The 18,101-nt window shown below is 50.3% G+C and overlaps 1 protein-coding gene across 1 annotated transcript in view; it reads right to left on the bottom strand.

The window, feature by feature from the left end:
- Nucleotides 1-18,101, bottom strand: part of COL22A1 (collagen type XXII alpha 1 chain) — a 243,170-nt gene that overhangs the window by 28,687 nt on the left and 196,382 nt on the right. The window contains exons 48-51 of the mRNA XM_041769448.1: nt 16,006-16,059; nt 12,637-12,690; nt 7,925-7,978; nt 3,368-3,421 (exon numbers count right to left, since the gene is read on the bottom strand). Coding sequence (XP_041625382.1) covers nt 3,368-3,421; nt 7,925-7,978; nt 12,637-12,690; nt 16,006-16,059 — 216 coding nt within the window. The remainder of the gene's footprint in view (nt 1-3,367; nt 3,422-7,924; nt 7,979-12,636; nt 12,691-16,005; nt 16,060-18,101) is intronic.

The following is an 18,101-nucleotide window of genomic DNA, read 5'->3' as shown; positions in this document are numbered from 1 at the left end:
GCAGTCTCCACCTGAGGGGCACCTGCCCACCCGGCCACCTCACGGTGCTACATCCCAGACTCAGTGTCCTCAGCAGGGTGTACACTCTGCACCCCCCACTTCCCGCTCCAGGCCCATGCGCATGGGTCCTCTCTTCCTGGCCGTCCCCTTGCTCATCGGGACATTCCTCCTGGCTGGAGGCCTCCTCCCTACCAGCCTCCTGTCCCCAGCTTCATCTTCCTCACTCCTCCTGTGGTCGCTCTCAAAGGCCCTCCTTGTACCTTTGTCACTAGGCATCCTTGCCAGGGTGCTGCTCCGAGCTGCTGCAGCACTGAGCACCCCCGCCAGCTGGTCCCCCGCCAGTGGCTGGCACAGAGCGAGGGACCTGGGTGGGCTGATGCCTGGGCACACAGCTCAGAGAGTCAGGGGTACCTGGAGCGGGGCCTAGAATTAATCTCCCTTGTCCTACACACACACACACACACACACACATACACACACACACAGACAGGGCCCATGCAGCACAGGGAAGTGGTTAGGACACTGAGGGCTGAGGACCTGTCCTAGCTCCTTACCCCAGTGGGAAGGGTTGGGGAGAGAGGGAATGGGGCAGTAGCAGTGGAGGAGGGGGAGCAAAACCCTCCCTGTGGAGCGCCTACCACATCCAGGGCTGCAGCCATGCTGCTCTCATGCAGTGTAATGGGGGACCTGGGAGATGGGTCTTATTTCTCCCATTTTATGTAAGAAACATGAGGCTCGGGCTTACCTATAACATTAAGAAGGGGGAGATCCATGATTCAAGCCCAGGTCTGTCTGACTGCAAAGCACGCCCTCCCCACTGTCACCCTCAGCTCAAGGAGGCAGCAGTTTGTGGCCAAATCGGGCCTTCCAGGGCCAAGGCCAAATATGTCCTGGCTGACGGCACCAGGCTCTTCTCTGGCTGATGGCACCAGGCTCTTCTCTGACCTTATCCCCTGATTTTATGTTCTGGTTCCAAAAAGCAGATGGAAACCCTGCTGGGGACAAGATCACCTCAAGGCCTGGCCATCCAAAAACAGAGACAACCCAGCGGCCTCTCTTCCGTGGTGGTTATTACCCTGGAGGTGTGTACTCTACCTCTCTGCCTCTCCCAACTTGGGTAATAAGAAAGTGTGACTTCTCCTGCCTCTGGAAGGGGGCTCGGGGATGCCTCCCAAGCAGCAGGTGCTATGGTGACAAGTGTATGCTCTCAGATGTCAGGAGATGCAGGGGAAGAAGGAGGTCAGGAGCCGGGCCAGGCGGGTTTCACACCCCAGCTAAGTGCCTGCATTTCACTTCCCATCGCCCCAACGCCCGAGCCTCGGTGCCTCAGCTGTAACCGGGGAGGTGCCCCCTTTTGTTGGGCTACCGTGAAGATGAGATGAGATGCTGCCTCCATCTGGGCCTGTCACTGGGCGAGCAGCCTGGAGGTATCAGCGGCCGGCAGAGGAGGAGGAAGGGGATGAAAAGGGACTCAGCTCAGATTGGATCCCAGATTCCAACACCTTGGAGAAGTCAGCTCTCCCCTTGGAGGCCTACCATCTAGCCTGGGAAGAATAAAGTACCTGCCAGGCATAGCTTTGCAGGGTTAATCTATAGGAAGGGGCCCCGGAGCCAGTAAGGCTGACTTTGGAGCCAGGTCTGGAATAGAACCACAGCTCCCCACGTTGTAGCTGTGGGTCTTAGGTGCTTTCCTTCTCTTCACTGGGACTCAGTTTCCACATCTGAGGATAGAACTACTTCTGCAGAGTTGCCGGCAGCATTGAATAAGAGATCGTGCTCTCTGCTGTTCAAAACGGGGCCAGGTTTCTTTCCCTGGAGAGAGATGGGGTCTACCTAGGTCCCAGCATCTTCCTTAAAAGACACTAGAATCTCAGATCCAGCCAGCTCAGAGCCAGGACGCTGGTGTGCTCTCCTCCTATATAATCGCGGACACAAGTACCAACCAGGAAGCCTCAGGCACTGTGCCAGGCACTCGGCTGGGGATGGTACGTGTTCCATTTCTCCTTTAATGCATACCACCGCCCTACAGAAGTGGGAGATATTTTGATCTCCACTTCATGGAAGAAGAAATAGACCTTCAAAAAGGTCCCCTGATGAAAGTTAACAGGTGATCAAGGGAAAGCTGAACCCACATTTGTCTATCTCCAAGCGCATGTGTTTCTTCGAAGCTTCGACATGGGTCTTCTTTCACCTGCTTGGGTCTCTAACCTCTGCCCCTACACTGAGGTAGGATTCCTTGCAAGATTCAACCAAGAAATGGGTCTTGACTCCACATGGATCCCAGCAAATGGATCCCCTTGGCTAAAACGAAGACTCTCTCCTCCAATAAAAAAAATAAAAAATAAAAAAATAATCACTAATTCTGTGTTTTAATTCCACCACAGGAGGTAGTACTCCCCATTCCTAGATTTGCCCTCCTACCACAATCAGGTGAAAAGCGAGGAGATTAAGGAAAAAGGAAATTGATTTTTTTGTGTTTCAGGTCTTTCTTACTGAATGCTTAGCCAGGTGAGTTAGTGATTTTAACAGAAAAATACATTCAGGGAATAGAAGCGGCACTTTCATCTCCCACATCTTGCCAGGTAAGTAGATTTTTAGAATTGTCGCTATAAAGAATATATATATTTCTAAAAACAAATCTATGGAATTGAGTAAACAACTCTGAAATTATGCAGAAGTAAAGCATTTAGTGAACACTGTCCAACAGCCCCAAAATACAGAGTTCATTTTTATAGAAAAATGAGCTATGTATACTGGGTTGGCAGCTGATTATAGGTTGATGTATAAATATAAATGTCAGAATTCATACATCGAAAAAAAGTCAGAATTTATACAGACTGCATACATACACTCCTAAGATCTAGAAAGATACAGGAAAATGTTAACAGTTTTACCTCTATGTTGTAGAATCACAAGTAACTCTGTTCTACTCTCTAAAGCGCTCTTCCTCTTTTGTGTTATTACCGTCATTGTCATTGTTATACAACGAGAATGGGTTACTTTTATAATTGGGAGTGAAAAACCTTTAGCCGTGGGAAAAAAAATTTAAGATTCATTTTTCGATTCATTTTTAGGTTCTATCATCCAGAGAAAGCCCGTTAAAATTACAATAAATTGGTTAAGAACAAAGGAAACCTTAGAATAGCAACACGGCAACAGTGGTTGTGATTTTGAAAATACATTCTGTAGCCGCGCACATAAAGAACTGAATATATTACTTTGTAGAAGCACCAAAGCCTTGGAAGAGAGGTACTTCTGGAAATCCAGGGTGCGGTGGGCTCATGAGCCACATAGCGGAAGGCTGCCGTCCACTACAATGTGCACACACGCGTGTGCACACACATGCACACGTGGCATTGGCACTTACAGGCGGGCCTCGGGCTCCCTCCAGTCCTGGCAGACCTGGCTCTCCCATTTTGCCCTAAGAGCAAAGAAAAAGAGAAGAGTTTGGAGACATGGTTATAAGGATCTTCCCTCTCGGCCACCCGGGCTTCCTGCACAGCGTCACGCTTCCAGCAGCCAGGCGCTGACCCCTGCCAACCGTCTCTGCTGGCATTGTGCTCCATTTCAGTGCCCACGAATCACCCCCGTGCACCCAGGCTACTGTGCTCTTCGTTTCCTCGGACTGTGCTGCTGACACAGGTTGGTCTCTGAGGCCAACGTTCCCAGCGGCCCCTTGTCGTCCTCGGAGGCGTTTTGGTCTGGATGCAGAATTCTTCAGGCCTCCTAGTTACGGAAGACTCCATACTCATTCACAAAACCACCTGGAGGCAGCAGCCATCCACTACTGCACGTTACGCCAGGGGACACCGAGGTTCCGAGAAGTTAGCGCTTCCCCGAGGTAAGGAACGGCACAGGCAGACGGAATCTCAGCTGCGTGCACCCCCCCCCACCAAAGGATGCCCTTCTTCCCCAGCAGGTGCCTCGGACACGGAGGGCTGCCATTTGTACCCCTCCTTTCCCCAGCCCAGCCTCTCTTTAACTGCAAGAAGTTATGGGGACACTTGGGCTATTCAAACCCCCCACCACTGGCATCCTGGCACCGCCTTAGACAGAACCAGCCACAAATAACAGCCGGTGCGACACTGCTGCAGAACCCAGGTGATGTGGTCGGGGGGGAGGGATGAGTGGAGGAGTAGGGAGGGGGTGAAAGGGCCTGTATGACCCATGGGGATGGGGAAGCACCTGGCCCCAATGTCACTGTGACAGAACAAATGTCACCCCAATTTCTGCTCCTTATCACAGCTTGTAAACCCTTCAGATCAGATGGGGCACACAAGCGGGGTAGGAGAGAGAATGAGGCATCCTTGCATTTGGAGGCGAAATCCCAGAGAGGAAGGAGGGTAAGGCATGAAGCTCGAGCTTCCAGGTCTGTGTGTTTGGTCCAAGCCCAGCTGTGTGGTCTCCAGTGTCACCTGCCTTCCCTGGATCTGTTCTCAGCTGCACACTCAGCACAGTCCCCCTCATAGGGCTCTGTGACCGAGGGTACACGGCCCAACCTGGCTCCCGCATCTGCCACTGTCACGTGGCACGGTCATCGCTGGTCCAAGTCACCAGCAGGAAAACGGTGATGCCCAGCAGCTCTCCAGGGTTTCCACGCACCAGACACAGAATGAGAGCCTCACATGACGCATCAGTGAGTCCGTACCACAACCCCTGTAGAGAGGCACCATGGTTCTCCATCGGGCAATACACTGAGGCATGGAGAGGTTGAGTGATCTGCTCACAGTCACTCTGCTGGGGTTCTAAGGCAGGTTTTTGGCTTCTGAGTCCTTGTACATCATCCTACACTATAATTACTGCTCAAATGCCTCCTAATAAAGATTGCACATCAGGCGACTCAAAATGCTGCCCAGGTGTCTACAAATCTATCCACCCAGGCATCCATCCATCATCTGCCCACCTACCTACCTATGTACTGTGTCCCTAACATACAGGAACTTGAAAGACTATGCCAATGGGGCACCTGGGTGGCTCAGAGGATGAGTGTCTGCCTTCCACTCAGGTCGTGATCCTGGGATCCTGGGATCGACTCCCACATCAGGCTCCCCTCGAGGAGCCTGCTTCTCCCTCTCTGCCTGTGTCTCTGCCTCTGTGTGTGTGTGTCTCTCATGAATAAATAAATACAATCCCCAAAAAAAAGAAGGAAAGAAAGAAAGACTATGCCAACATGAAGACGGACTACTACTACCTGTAGTGAATGCTGCTTCCCAACACATCCCCTTGGCTCCCTGAAGTGGGTACCTGTCACATCCTCACTGTTCCTGCCCTAGCACAGAGTGGCCTTCAGGGGGTGGGGGGGGCGGGGGGGGGCTTGCCACTGAGGTGTGGAGGGCAATGTGAAAGTTAATACCTTCCAGAGCAATCTTCAGTTTAAAAAGGCTTCAAGTATCTGGATGAATGAACAGCCCGGCAGGGGTAGGAGCAGGACCACAAGTGTGCTCCTCACAATTCCCAGAGGGTCTCCAGTGACCTTTGTGGACCCTGGAACCCCCCAGGTGGGAGCTGCTGGGCCATCTCTTCTAGCAGGGCACCCTACCTCCTCAGGTACTGACCTACCTGCCGCATACCCAGAACAGACCTTGTCTCATACAGCTCTATGCCTGAGGCCTGACACAGGTCTACCTGGAGGAGGTGATCCAGGAATAGACCGAACGAAGACCAAGGGCCTCGTCCTGTACCATAAACATCAGCTCTCAGAATAGCATGCCTGCAGAAAAGCTGATTTCTGGTTCTGTAGTGCTGAACTCTGGGGTCAGCCTCTGGGGCATGAGTCCTAGAAGCTTCATTTACCATCTCTGTGACCTTGGCCAGCCTACTTAACCTCTCTGTGCGTTTCCTCATCTGGAGCCTTAGGACACCATGCCCCATGGGGATTATCTGGAGATTACAACAGAAAAGGTAACAAAGCATCAGTACCTCAGCCCTAGGTGGGCACATGGGGGTGATATCCAACCTCTCCCACATTCCCTCCCACGTTCTCACCCCACTAACTGCCATGTGCCCACCATGGGCCGCTCTGCTGGGCCTCAGCCCCCAGCGGCTTGGCAGGAGCCTTTGACTTTGCTCACTGCTATAAGCGGCTTCTTTTCCTCTCAGCAGTGTGCTCTGGTTTCGGCATCTGGCAAGCGGTGAAAAATGTTAAAGAAGGTGCTTCCGGCAAATTGCACAAGATGCAGAATGAGTCATAATAGATTATGACCAAACAAATTACATGGAACATAAACCTCACTGTAGAAACTTTTACTTTTACATTATCCCACTTCGTGGCTCTACGGGCTCTGCAGGTCTGACCTCACCAGGAGTGACGGCCAGGGCACCTGGCTGGGGGGTGTGGGGGTGGGGGCGGGAGAAGTAAGTCACTGAAATAATTAACAGTCAGGTGAGCCTCATGCCTTCCACCAATTTCTCACCTCATTTGGTTCTGCAGCAACTCCAGTGAGTTGCTACTATTACTCTCGTTCTATTGAATAAAGCATCTTAGAGACGCTTCCTGACCCACCTCAGGCCCTGGAGCCGGTCTGGAGCGGAGTCATTATCTAGAGCCAGTGTCTTCTCCCGCCTGTGGTTGTAATGTTGGCGCAACGTATTTCACTTCGTTTTAAATTTAATTTTATCAGCAAGCAATGCATACACACAGCTCCACAATAAAATAACACACTACGGAGAGTACGTTTGCCTTTACGCCCCTGCGCATCTTCCGTTCAGAATCACCCTATTGTGGATGGTGACTACATTTAGTGGGGTTTTTGGAGTCCCCCGGATTGCCATTGTGTAAACACTAGAAAACACATAGGCCCGCTTTTATACAGAATGGGGCAGACTAAGCACACTGCTCTGTACCTTTATTTTTTTTTTTAAGATGTTATTTATTTATTCGTGAGAGACCCAGAGAGAGAGGCAGAGACACAGGCAGAGGGAGAAGCAGGCTCCCTGCAGGGAGCCTGATGCGGAACTCGATCCCAGGACCCTGGGATCACACCCTGAGCCGAAGGCAGATGCTCAACCACTGAGCCACCCAGGTGTGTCTACCTTTGCTTTTTCACTTAACAATACATCTTGGAGGAGTTTCATGTGGGCGTCCGGAGGGCATCGTCCTCCTTCCTCAGGGCTGCTTAGTATGCTACTGAGCGCGCCCATCACTGACTAGTCTCCTCCTGGTGAGCGCCTGGAGAGCCAGGTCTCGAAGCCCAGGCACCACCTTCCAGCTTCCCCTCGAGACTGAGGCTCTAAAGGGACCTGGGGAGACGAATGCACTGTCACCGTGGGCCCTGACCCACAGGTGAGAGCAGGGGCCAGGTGTGGAAGGATGATGATGAGGTCACAGACATGAGTGTGCAGGGCTTTCTGCACACCTCCAGCCTGCAGCCACTGGGGCAGAGACTTGCCCATGAGCTCTCGGCCTGCCTCACTGTGTGTCCCAGGCAGGTGACATTAAAGAAAAAGAAAAAAACAAAAACCCTATAGCTCGATGCCAGAGTTGAAGAAAGGGTGAGCTCTTATTGCCTGGAGCCAGTGGGAGAAGCTGAGGGCTTCCGTGGGGATAACAGGCTTTCAGACAGCCAGTTTCTACTCCAGCCTGGGCTCACCTGCCCCGGCCCCCCTCCAACATCAACGGGATGGAGGCTGCACAGGGCAGTAAGAAAAAAAAAATGTAGAGCATGAGCAGAAGCCCCAGGCTCAGGTTCATATTCTGTCACCGGCCCATCGTGTGACTTTGCGCCCATCCCTTCACCTCCCTGAGCCTCAGTTTCCTCAACTGTATAATGGGGGCAGCAGTGTCTACCCTGCCCGGTTGTCAGGAGAAGCAAACGAAGCAACCCTTACTGCACCCAAGTCAAGTTAGCTCCTCGACACGGAGCAGCCAATACTGGGAAATTACTGATTTGGCCTGTAAAGCGGTAAGAAATGGGGAGTCCCTTACCGGCTCGCCAGGGGGACCTGGTTTTCCATCTCTGCCTTCTTTGCCTTCTTCTCCCTGCAAGAGAAATCACATAAATGGTCATCTGTGGCCAAAGGTGCTGGGAGGGGAGACACAGTCCTGCTGGTGCAGGCACCTAGGGCACGGCCTAACGGCCACGGGGGCATCTCAACAGACGAGCTGGTTTGGCTTCCTGGTTCCTTCCCAGCACCACAGCTCTGGCTCAGATCTCTGGTCCGCAGGGCCTGGCCCGGAGCACAAAAGCAACGAATTGCAACGGCATCATTATTAGCGCTATTGACCTCAAAAAGCCCCGTACGGGACATTTCCTGAAGTCAAACTTAGGACAGCAGCACCTCCCCGCTGGGCCTCCCGGCTTGAACACAGCAGTGAGGAGGTAAGGACGCAGGTAAGGACAGAGACCATGAGGACCCCGGACGCAGGAGAGCACGGAGCCCGGCCCCTGGAACACACGGGGGCTCAGCGAATGACCCCAAGGACTATGTGTGGGTTACAGAACGGCCACGAACACTTGGCCTTTCTTTGCGTGAACTCTAGCCATGATGCCCCTGCTGGAGCCGCCCCCCGGCTCTCAGGAGGGCACCGCAAGCCTCATGTTAACCCCAGACACCATCATTCATTCTTCAGGAGTCTCTGCAGATGGGAAAATAATTCTGTACAACGACCATGGCATCACAGAGACTTTGGTTCCAATCCTGGGCCACCTCGACTGTGTGGGGTCTGGGGAAAGAAAAGCCGCAAGGCAGCAGGGCAGAGGGGAAACTGAGTCACACCAGGCAAGTTCTGAACCCTGCCTACAGCACTAGGCATATGATCTGGGGCAAGCTACTGGTATTCTCAGCTCCTCGGTGCCCTTCTCCTAAGAAGACCTGCCTTGCAGGGTCGCCAGGCAGCTCCGGGATGCTTCTGCTGCAAGGCTGAACAAACCAGGCATCGATAAATGGCACCAGCAATGGGCCCCTCCTGCTGCTGGAGGCGTTCATGGAACCGTGCGTGACTCCTCATCAGTGCCTTCAACATCAGTGGCTTGGCACTGCTGGGAAGCCACAGGAATCTGGGTTTACTGGCCATGCAGGCTGCTGGCTCGATGCTCACTGGCACCCGTTAACTCTTCTCGGACGCTGCTGCTGGCATAGCCACATTAACCAGATAAACCTTCAGGGCTGCTGCGGAGGCCAGGCTATACTGATCCTCTTTTGTAATCTTTTTTTTTTTTTTTTTTTTTTCCGCAAAAAAGGGAGAGAGAGTGGGCTGGACGACAGGCAGAGAGAGAGACAGAATCCCAAGCAGGCTCCACGCCCAGCACAGAGACCCACGTAGGGCTCGATCCCACAGCCCTGAGATCATGACCTGAGCTGAAATCAAGACTCAGATGCTCAACCTACTGAGCCACCCAGCTGCCCCTATGCTATCTAATCCTTTTTTCAGTTAAGAGGTTGACTCTAGAAACCACTTGTCCTTCTGCATGCAGAAAGCTGTGGGAGGAGGTCAAGAGACCCGTGCACAGAAGACAAAGCCAATGCCACAGGATGAGTGGGGGCAAGAGGAGACCTGCAAACTCTGGCTGGAGGCTGGCAGGAGACCCCAGGACTCCCAGGGCAGATACATGGTCCCTGGGAGTGGCACGCTCACCATGGGGGGACAAGCAAAGGTGGGCTGAGGGTGGCCTATCGGACTGTGTGAGAAGGAAATGTGGCTTTGCAAGAAATAAGCACTGCCCCCAGCTGACGGGGCTGCTGACAGCCCTTGAACATCTCAGGACCTGCTTCTAAACCTTCAGTAAATTACAGGGACGCTCTCACCTCCTGCAGGCAGAGGAATTTAAAGGGTCTTTCTGGTACAGAGTGCGGCACACGGCTGGTGCTCAATAGATGGTGAGGCGTGTTGTTATACTTCATGGAAGCTCATGCTGGTGCTCAGTGAGCGTCAGCAACTTTGCACCGTGTCCCTGACAGCCCCTGCCAGATGTGGAAGCCATGTCTCAACATTTAACATTTCTTACAGCCAGTTCCTATAAGCAAATATATCCATGTCTTTTATGTGTTGCTCTTTCTACCTGGACTGCCTTCTTCCTCACCTCATCTTTCTTTGCCTAGACTATTTGACCTTGAACACCACTTTGAGTGTCACCTCCCTGGACATCCCTCCAGGTCTAGGATGGGTGTCCATCCCTGGGCTCTGTGGTCCCTGCATCCCCCTCTCCTATCATGCATCATGCTTTGTGTCAATGGTTTCTTCCTTTTCTCTTTGGCTTCTCCTGGAGACTGGGGGTTGCATACCAATGGGGATGAGGGCTGGGTCCCTCTGGTACCTTGAATGCTGGCCTAGATCAACCCTGATATTCGGGTTTTAGGGTCTAGTTCCAACTCTGCACTTTGTCCCTACACAGCCTGAAATTCGGGTCCTCCAATTTAGGAAGTCCCTACCTGACGCTGTGCTGGGGAGGCATGGTGCAGGTGGAAATGAACAGGTGTGTGTGGTTGCAGCCCCAGTGCTGTGATGGCTCAGTGCTTCTGGAGCACACAGCTCAGAGTCCTACCTAAGCCACTGGGGAGGCTTCAGGCACCCCCCAGAGACAATGGCATGCAGCCAGGACCTCAGGATGAACTGCCTGAGAGGCCCCGAGGCGAGGGGTACATACATGCATTGATGTGCAGAAAGCTTTTTGCACAGAGCCCGCCAGCTGGTGAGCACCGTGCACAGGAAAGCTGATGGTTTATATCCGGGCAGAGGGAGAGGAAGTGTTTCTGAGACAGGGATGACATGGAAGCAGCAAAAGGGGGTTCAAAGTGGCTGGAAGTGGGGGGGCACCCTTTTCCTGTCCTCAGAGACAGGAAAGCAGGTCCATTCACGAGGCACCAGTGGGACACAGGCCAAGGCTTTGCTCTTGCCTTAGCCACAGAATGGAGTCTGCCCTGGCAGGGTAGGAGGGGGTGGTGGGGATGGAGGGACATTATTGACAAGAGGGTGTAGTAACACCTAAGGTCGGTCTCTCTTCTCCAGCACACAGGGCTTTGGTGATAAGGCGTTGGCACAAAACCTTAGTTTCACCATTGCTAGGATTAAATCAGGCAATACTTCCCAGCTGCTGGGACAGGCTAGGCTATGGGGCTGAAGTGTAGACCAATAGGGGTTTCACATCCTAGCACGTGTTGTAAGGTCTATGCACCCTGCACACGTTACCTAACCTCGGGGTTGAGTGCCTGCAGGGAGCGCTACCCCGAGGAGGAAAGGTCTCCGATGGGAGCACTTATCAGGTACTCCAGGAGGGAGAGCTCTTGCAGAGCAGTTCATTCAGCCACATGCTTCTTTAATTAATATTTGCTGAGTGTTCACTATGTGTGGGAAGCAAAAGCCTTGTCTTCTAGAACCCACAGGCTAGAGCACAGCCCCATGGTTAGCAGGTACTCCTCTGTTATGTCCCCAGGACTAGCAAACTGTCTGCCCTAGGCTGGGGGAGGGGGAACCAGAGAAAACTTCCTGAAGGTGATGTCTGAGATGGGATGGGAAGGATCAAAGGCATCAACTGGTACAAGATGTGAAGAAGGGGCACTCTGGGTGGACAGAAATGCATATGCAAAAGCCCTGTGGTCTGGAGAGAAGAGGATGCAGGGTGTTCTAGGAACACAAAGGAAGCCAGTGAAGCTGCAATAAAACACATCATCATGCAGGGCAGGGGCGAGGGGCTGCAGCCAGTGGAGGCCCCAGCAGTCGGCCTAGGCCAGACCAGCAATCCCCCAGAGAATCACTCTACCTTCTCACATCACTACCATGTGCAGAAGGTAGCACATGGCCTCTCTGGACCAGCCTGACTAACACCCTGGAGAGCTCCACCCTACTGGGAAGTATATATATGTTTTTTTTTTTTTTAAGATTTCATTTATTTATTTATGAGAGACAGAGAGAGAGATACACACACACACACACACACACACACACACACACACACACACAGACGCAGGCCGAGGGAGAAGCAGGCTCCATCCAGGGAGCCTGATGTGGGACTCGATCCCGTGACTCCAGGCTCACGCCCTGGGCCGAAGGCAGCCGCTCAACCGCTGAGCCACCCAGGGATCCCCACTGGGAAATATATTGAATGTAAAATGTATTTGTAGAAAGTAATTTGGAGGTATGTATTAAGAACCTCAGACATTATTACACCTGGAAGTAAACCCCACCTTGGTGGGCCACCGTACAGAACACAGAGCAGCGCCATGCATGCAAAATAGCTTATTATAGTTTTCGCAAATAACTGTGCAATTTCTGAGGCAACAGAGGGGTGATCACATATATGATGGTACATTTATTGGGTAGAGTGCAGGAAAAATTTAATGAGCGCATGAACATTTAACACCAGTGTGGGAAATAAATATTTATAATATCACAGGTGTGCATGCCTATGTGTGCGTAGTGCCGTCTTAACTGTACACGTATGCGTACACAAGGTCCACACACAAGTCAACTATCCTTACAAGTCAACCACAGGACCTACTTGCATAAAAGAATGAGGTTAAGATGGACCCCATCAAAAACACACTTAGCTTTGGTTAGCGATTATCCTTCTCATTTTCTGCAGCACTGGAAACTCCCCTAGTGACCGTGCCTTGTGTTAACAGTGATGGAATATATTTTATTTGCTCGTTTTTACAGTGGAGAAACCCGTTTTTTTGTTTGTTTTTTTAAATGCCACTTACTGGGATTCCCGGTAATCCAAATGGGCCTTGGGGACCAGGAGGACCTTCTTTCCCCTAAAAGATGCAAAATATAAAAACACCGTTAAATCTCAGATTGGCTTTTCTGGAAGTAAACGATCTCACGTAGAATTGCCTTCACGGGCTGGAAGGGGTCTTTGGGGAGAAGCAATGGGTGCTTCTGCCTCTTGGCTTTGCAGGCACCGCCTCCTCTGGCCGCAGGGTGGGGGTGCCCTGGGCAGAGCATAATCATGCAGGCGGGGGTGTGCAGACAGGGGCTCATTCTGGCGGTGTTACATAGACTCGAGGGGGAATTTGAGATGGAAAATCCTGAAGGGAAGAAGATATTTGGGTTTTAGGTCCAGTTCCAGCTCTGCACTTTGTCCCTACACGGCCTGAAATTGAAGTCCTACCACGCAACCCAAGCCCACAGCATCTGGGGGTGTTGTGCACCCGGGGCCCAATGCAAGTGAAAAGCTGGCCAGGGGCTGCACAGATGCCCTATTACTACCATCCCCTTGTCTGGAGGTTCCCAAACTTTTTACCGCCAGCAGGGTCGCTGTTAGTATCTCTTTTCCCCACGAAATAGAGCTTGGGTTTTAAAAAACCGTGTTTACCCCATCACATTAATTCACACTTCATTTCCCATTTCTTTCACCAAAGACACACATCACTGCCAACCACGGCTTCTAATCAGATGAGGTCATCGGTGCCATCGTGTCTATCCGGATGAGCATTCTTAGGTCATGTGCGTCTCTGGCATACTTAAAGCCCCCGAGGACTTTATAAGCTCCTTCCACCGTTTCCTTCTGTGATAAAATGCTGATATCAGGTTCTACATTCTCATCTACATGCCCGACAAAGTGAGGTATTCTTATGGGCTGTGATGATAGCTTCTTGGAGGAAAAGCAAGAGGCAGAAATATTTTGACATTTAGTTCAGATTTATGCAGATTTTATACATTGTCATGTAAAAAGTGTCCAACAGGGGACCCAAAGCTCACTTCTTTTATGTAGTGCTACTTAATCTCAATAAAAATTCCACAATTGATTTTTATTTCCCTACCCGAAGAAAATGAAAAGATCTTAGGAACACGTCATAAAGAGAGACGAGAAACTTTTTCATGACCCCTGGGAACGGAAGAAGATTAGACCGTGTTTTAGGTGTATTACTACTTTGTGAAGATCTTTTCTTGAAAGGATTAGTACTTTACAGAGTCCTGTTGAACAGTTACTCTTAATTTTAAAACCCGGAATGCTACGGTTAAGCTTTTGCACTGATAACAATTTGGCACAAGCCTCATCTCTGTAACGTGATGATCCAGGATATTTGAGATTGCCCAGAAGCAGTGCCACCTGGGCCAACACAAATTAACAACAGTAAAGCAAAAACCTTCCCTGCCCCCCATATCCCAGAACCTACAAACACACAACAAAGGGGATATTTTTGGTCAACTTGGAACAAATACTCAGTCACCCATAGGGATTTTTAAATATTGGTAACAGAGCTCCCTGGATTCCTTCCCGAATGTCTACTGTTCCAAAGACCCTGGGATTGAATCCACTGGACAGCAAAGGGCAGCCCTCTGCTGTTTTTGCAAATAAAGGTTTATCAGAAGCCACGTGTTGGTCTCCTGCCTGTGGCTGACTCCACCTTACCACAGCAGGGCTGAATTTTTGCAACAGAGACCACAGGGCCCATGAGACATCTTCAGTTTAGAGGTTTTTTGTTTTTTTTTTCTCCCTTCAGATGGGCTGACGCACAAGGAGTCAGCACCCTCGTTCCTAAACCTGTTCTTATTGCACAAGTTGTGGTTTGCTATGGACATTACACAATTTGATTATTCATTTAGGTAAGCCAATTAAACTTAGGTGGGAAAAAGAAAAAGAGTGATCTTTAAGTGAAGACTTTACAAATATTTTAAAAAGATGACTCACTATCCAGATAGCTGTTAACAGGACAGCTATAAAAGATCAGAAGAAAAAATATCCCAAGGATCCAGGATTTTACATTCAAATTGCTCCACGAGTGTTGTTACATTCTCAAACCAGCTTTAAGAAGGGCAACAAACAGTAAATGGTAAGAGGTTCTTTTCACAAGAATAAGGACAAGAGGCTCCATTCCGAGGACCCGAAATCAAGGAAAAGCCTTCATTCTACGTCAAAAAGATGGGCAAATGGCTTGTATGTTTCAATTCAAAATATAATGGAAATGTTTTCAGTTTGTAGATATCTTTTTTTTCCCCACACCATGTCCCATTTAGCTTGTCTTATTTCTTTTTTTAATGACCAACGCTCATGAATTATGCTAAGAAAATCTGGAGTATATTCTGGTTTTATGTATACAGTGAAATAACAGGACCCCAGGCAGCTTTGAGCACAGCCATCACTTGCCACAGGGTCCCACACGGTAGAACCAATGTCGTATTTATTACAGTTTAATTCCAAGGTACAGAGTGATTCACCTCTGGGTTCTGCATCTTATTCTCCTTGGGCAAATAGTCCGTTTGTTTTTATCGGGGAGACCTTTTGAGGTCTGAGAATGGGTAAAAAGCTACCTGCGGTATGTTCTATATTCTATTCCTCCTGGGACTTGCAGGTGGATCTGCTTTGACAGGATTGGCCAGATGAGGAACAGAAGACCATCCGTGTGCCCATCGCCCTGATGCCCCTGCAGCCCCCACCCTGAACACTCCACGTCGTGGGCCAGTGTGGCCTGGCCAGAAGAACACCAGGTTGGGAGTTTCCAAAGTGAAATCCCATCTTGGAGACTAACTTCCTATATGACTTTGGACTAGTGACCTAGTCCCACTGGACTCATCCTCCTCCTCCCAGGAGGGGGAAGCTATCCTAATTGAGCCCTCAAGTGCTCTTGGCACTAGAGTTCAAACATGTCAGGGCAGGGCTGACCTGCTTGCTAGCCAGCTTGGACTGGGACGCAGAGTCTGCTAGACCTGTGACTCCTCTTTTTTACTTCTCTCTCCTCTTTAGGAACATTTAGGTAACAGGGGCCACTCCTGCCCAACAGGCCTCCTGACGCATATTGTAGCATTAGTGTGGGTCAGCTCAAGCCTCTTCACTTCCCTAACCTGTTCAGAGGAGAACCACACTGACCCGGGGCCTATGTGAGCTGGCTGTAAACCAAATTCTGGAATCACAGACAGCCAGGTCATTCATCCAAACCTTTATTTTTGAGGCAAGAAACTGAGGCCAACAGAAAGCGACCCTTCCTGCAGTTTCCTTGCAAGACTGTGAATACTCAGGATGAGTGAGCCACAGAGGTAGGGAGGACCAGAGCAGGGCGGGCAAACACCTGGGTTCTGGGAAGCCCAAAAACGGATTCAAGGCAGATCCCGTCCACTGAGGAACTTACCTGCGGCCCTTGGATCCCTGGAGGGCCAGCAACTCCGGCAATTCCATCTGCTCCCTAAGGATGATAGAGCAGGGAGTCAGGTTGTTGTACATCTCAACATGATCGTTAGCGCCTTTTTGTGCATGAAGCAGCTCATGGAAGGTGCATCCTGAGCCCTTTCCTGGCTGCTGGAACCCCAAGGACTCCAGAGGTGCTTCTTCCTTCCCCAGCAGACTGGGTCGGTCTCTGGGAACATGAAGATGCTGGGAGAATAGCAACCAGATTGCAGGAGGGACCAGCACATTCACCAGCTAGTCAACCTTAAGATAACGGTGAACAGTCTCACCTCAGAGTGGACATTTTCAGCTAATATCAGGGAATATTTTGGGACAGAGGCAAAAATGAACAACTGGATTTATCTTCCAGGTCAATAAGGAAGGCACTTGGTTGTGTCAACCCGGGGATAATAAATGCATAGACGGATCCATGAATGAGGAGTTCTATACAAGTAAGTGCAACAAGATGAGCTCAGCCCTGTCTCCGGCACCGGCTCTCTCTGGTGCCGCTCCCCCTGCCAGCAATCCAATACCCTGGGGCTCAGAGCATACAGCCTGTCCTCATCCCCATCCCAGCTCAATGAGAAGTGTCTGCTCCCCAAACCCTACCCCAAGTCCTGCCCTTTCCAACTGACACCTTTATGCTTCTCCATCACCTATGATGCCATCCGTCTCCCTAATGTTTGTTGATTATTTGCTTTATTGGGAACTAAAACAGTGCCTTGGAGATAGTGGGAACTCATGATTTCTTGAATAAATGAATGAATGAAAAGCTGGGCTGGCTGGCTGCGGCAGATGGGGCAGAGATTCTTTAGACTAATGAATACAGTGCTTCTTACTAGCTTTGGCCAAGTGGTATATATAAGATGTTTAACTTCAGTTTCTTTGTCGGTAAAAGGGTAGAAGTGATAGGATTGCCCAGGCTTTAAGGAGGTGAGGAGGCACTCCTTGCAGTGTGCTTAACCCAGAATACGGGGTGTCAGTTGGGGTACACGCTCTCCCAGAGCCAGAGTTCCTGTCTCCATGTCCTAGTTCTCCACATTATTTTACTCCTCTGCATCTCTGTTCCCTTGTGCACTGGATAGAAAGAGAGGACTTAATTCTCTTGAGTTGTTGAGAGAATTGAGTAAATTCCTACATCTAATGAGTTATTCAGCTCTGGCACTCACTAAGGACTCTTCCTAAAGGATTCTCTGATATCATAAGCACTGATAACAGTAGTGTGTCTGCTGGCCAGCCCAAGACCAGAAACACGGCAGATATGAACTAAGTATGGGATGACAAATAAGCAAGCCCTCACAGTACCTTACTGATAATTTTCCAGCAGTCTTTAGTTTTTTTACACACACTTATCAAGTGCCTATGTCATAGCAAGCGCTGGTCAAGTTTTAGGGCTACAGAAATGGCTACAGTGTGAACCTTAAGGAAATTTGATGCGGCTGCAGAACACAGGTTTTTTTTGCCATGTAAGATAAATTCCCGGGGACTAGATGCTGTCAGATTTGCCTCCACCTCTTCCACTAGGTGAGGAGCCACTAAATGTTCATGAAATAAAAGGATGTTGTCACCTAATGTTCCTGCTTCCCTGGCTGGCCTGCTGCTGGAAACTTACACATCTCATTCAAACCTAGCAGAACACTGGAGTTTCTACTGGATTCTACTATATAATTTTGTTACTCCCCACCCCCAGGACCCGATAACCCTGGAAGCTAGCTAAGTTGGAATTAGATTCCATCCATGCAGGAGGTTGGCAACAGGGTAAGGGTTTTATCTGAAAGAAGGATGCCAACTGAGCACCAGGAAATAAACTTTGAAGTAAAAATAGCAAAGGAGCCTTATCTGCTTGGTATCTATATCCCTGGTTACAGGGTCTGGCTCAGAACCACTCAAAGAAACAATGCATACGTGACTAGGAGGGTTTCCTGCTCATGAGTTGCTTCTGCATGACTGGTCACTGAACCCAAATGGGCAGGTGACCAACATCTGCTTCCAAGGACAGTGGGCCGTGAGGCATGGCACGAAGCAGAAGCTCAGGAAACATCAACTGAATGAAGTGAACAC

Source organism: Vulpes lagopus, chromosome 9, assembly GCF_018345385.1.
Source record: "Vulpes lagopus strain Blue_001 chromosome 9, ASM1834538v1, whole genome shotgun sequence".
Lineage (NCBI taxonomy): Eukaryota > Metazoa > Chordata > Mammalia > Carnivora > Canidae > Vulpes > Vulpes lagopus.
The sequence above is the reverse complement of the archived record's forward strand: the minus strand, read 5'-3'. Positions and strand labels throughout refer to the sequence as shown.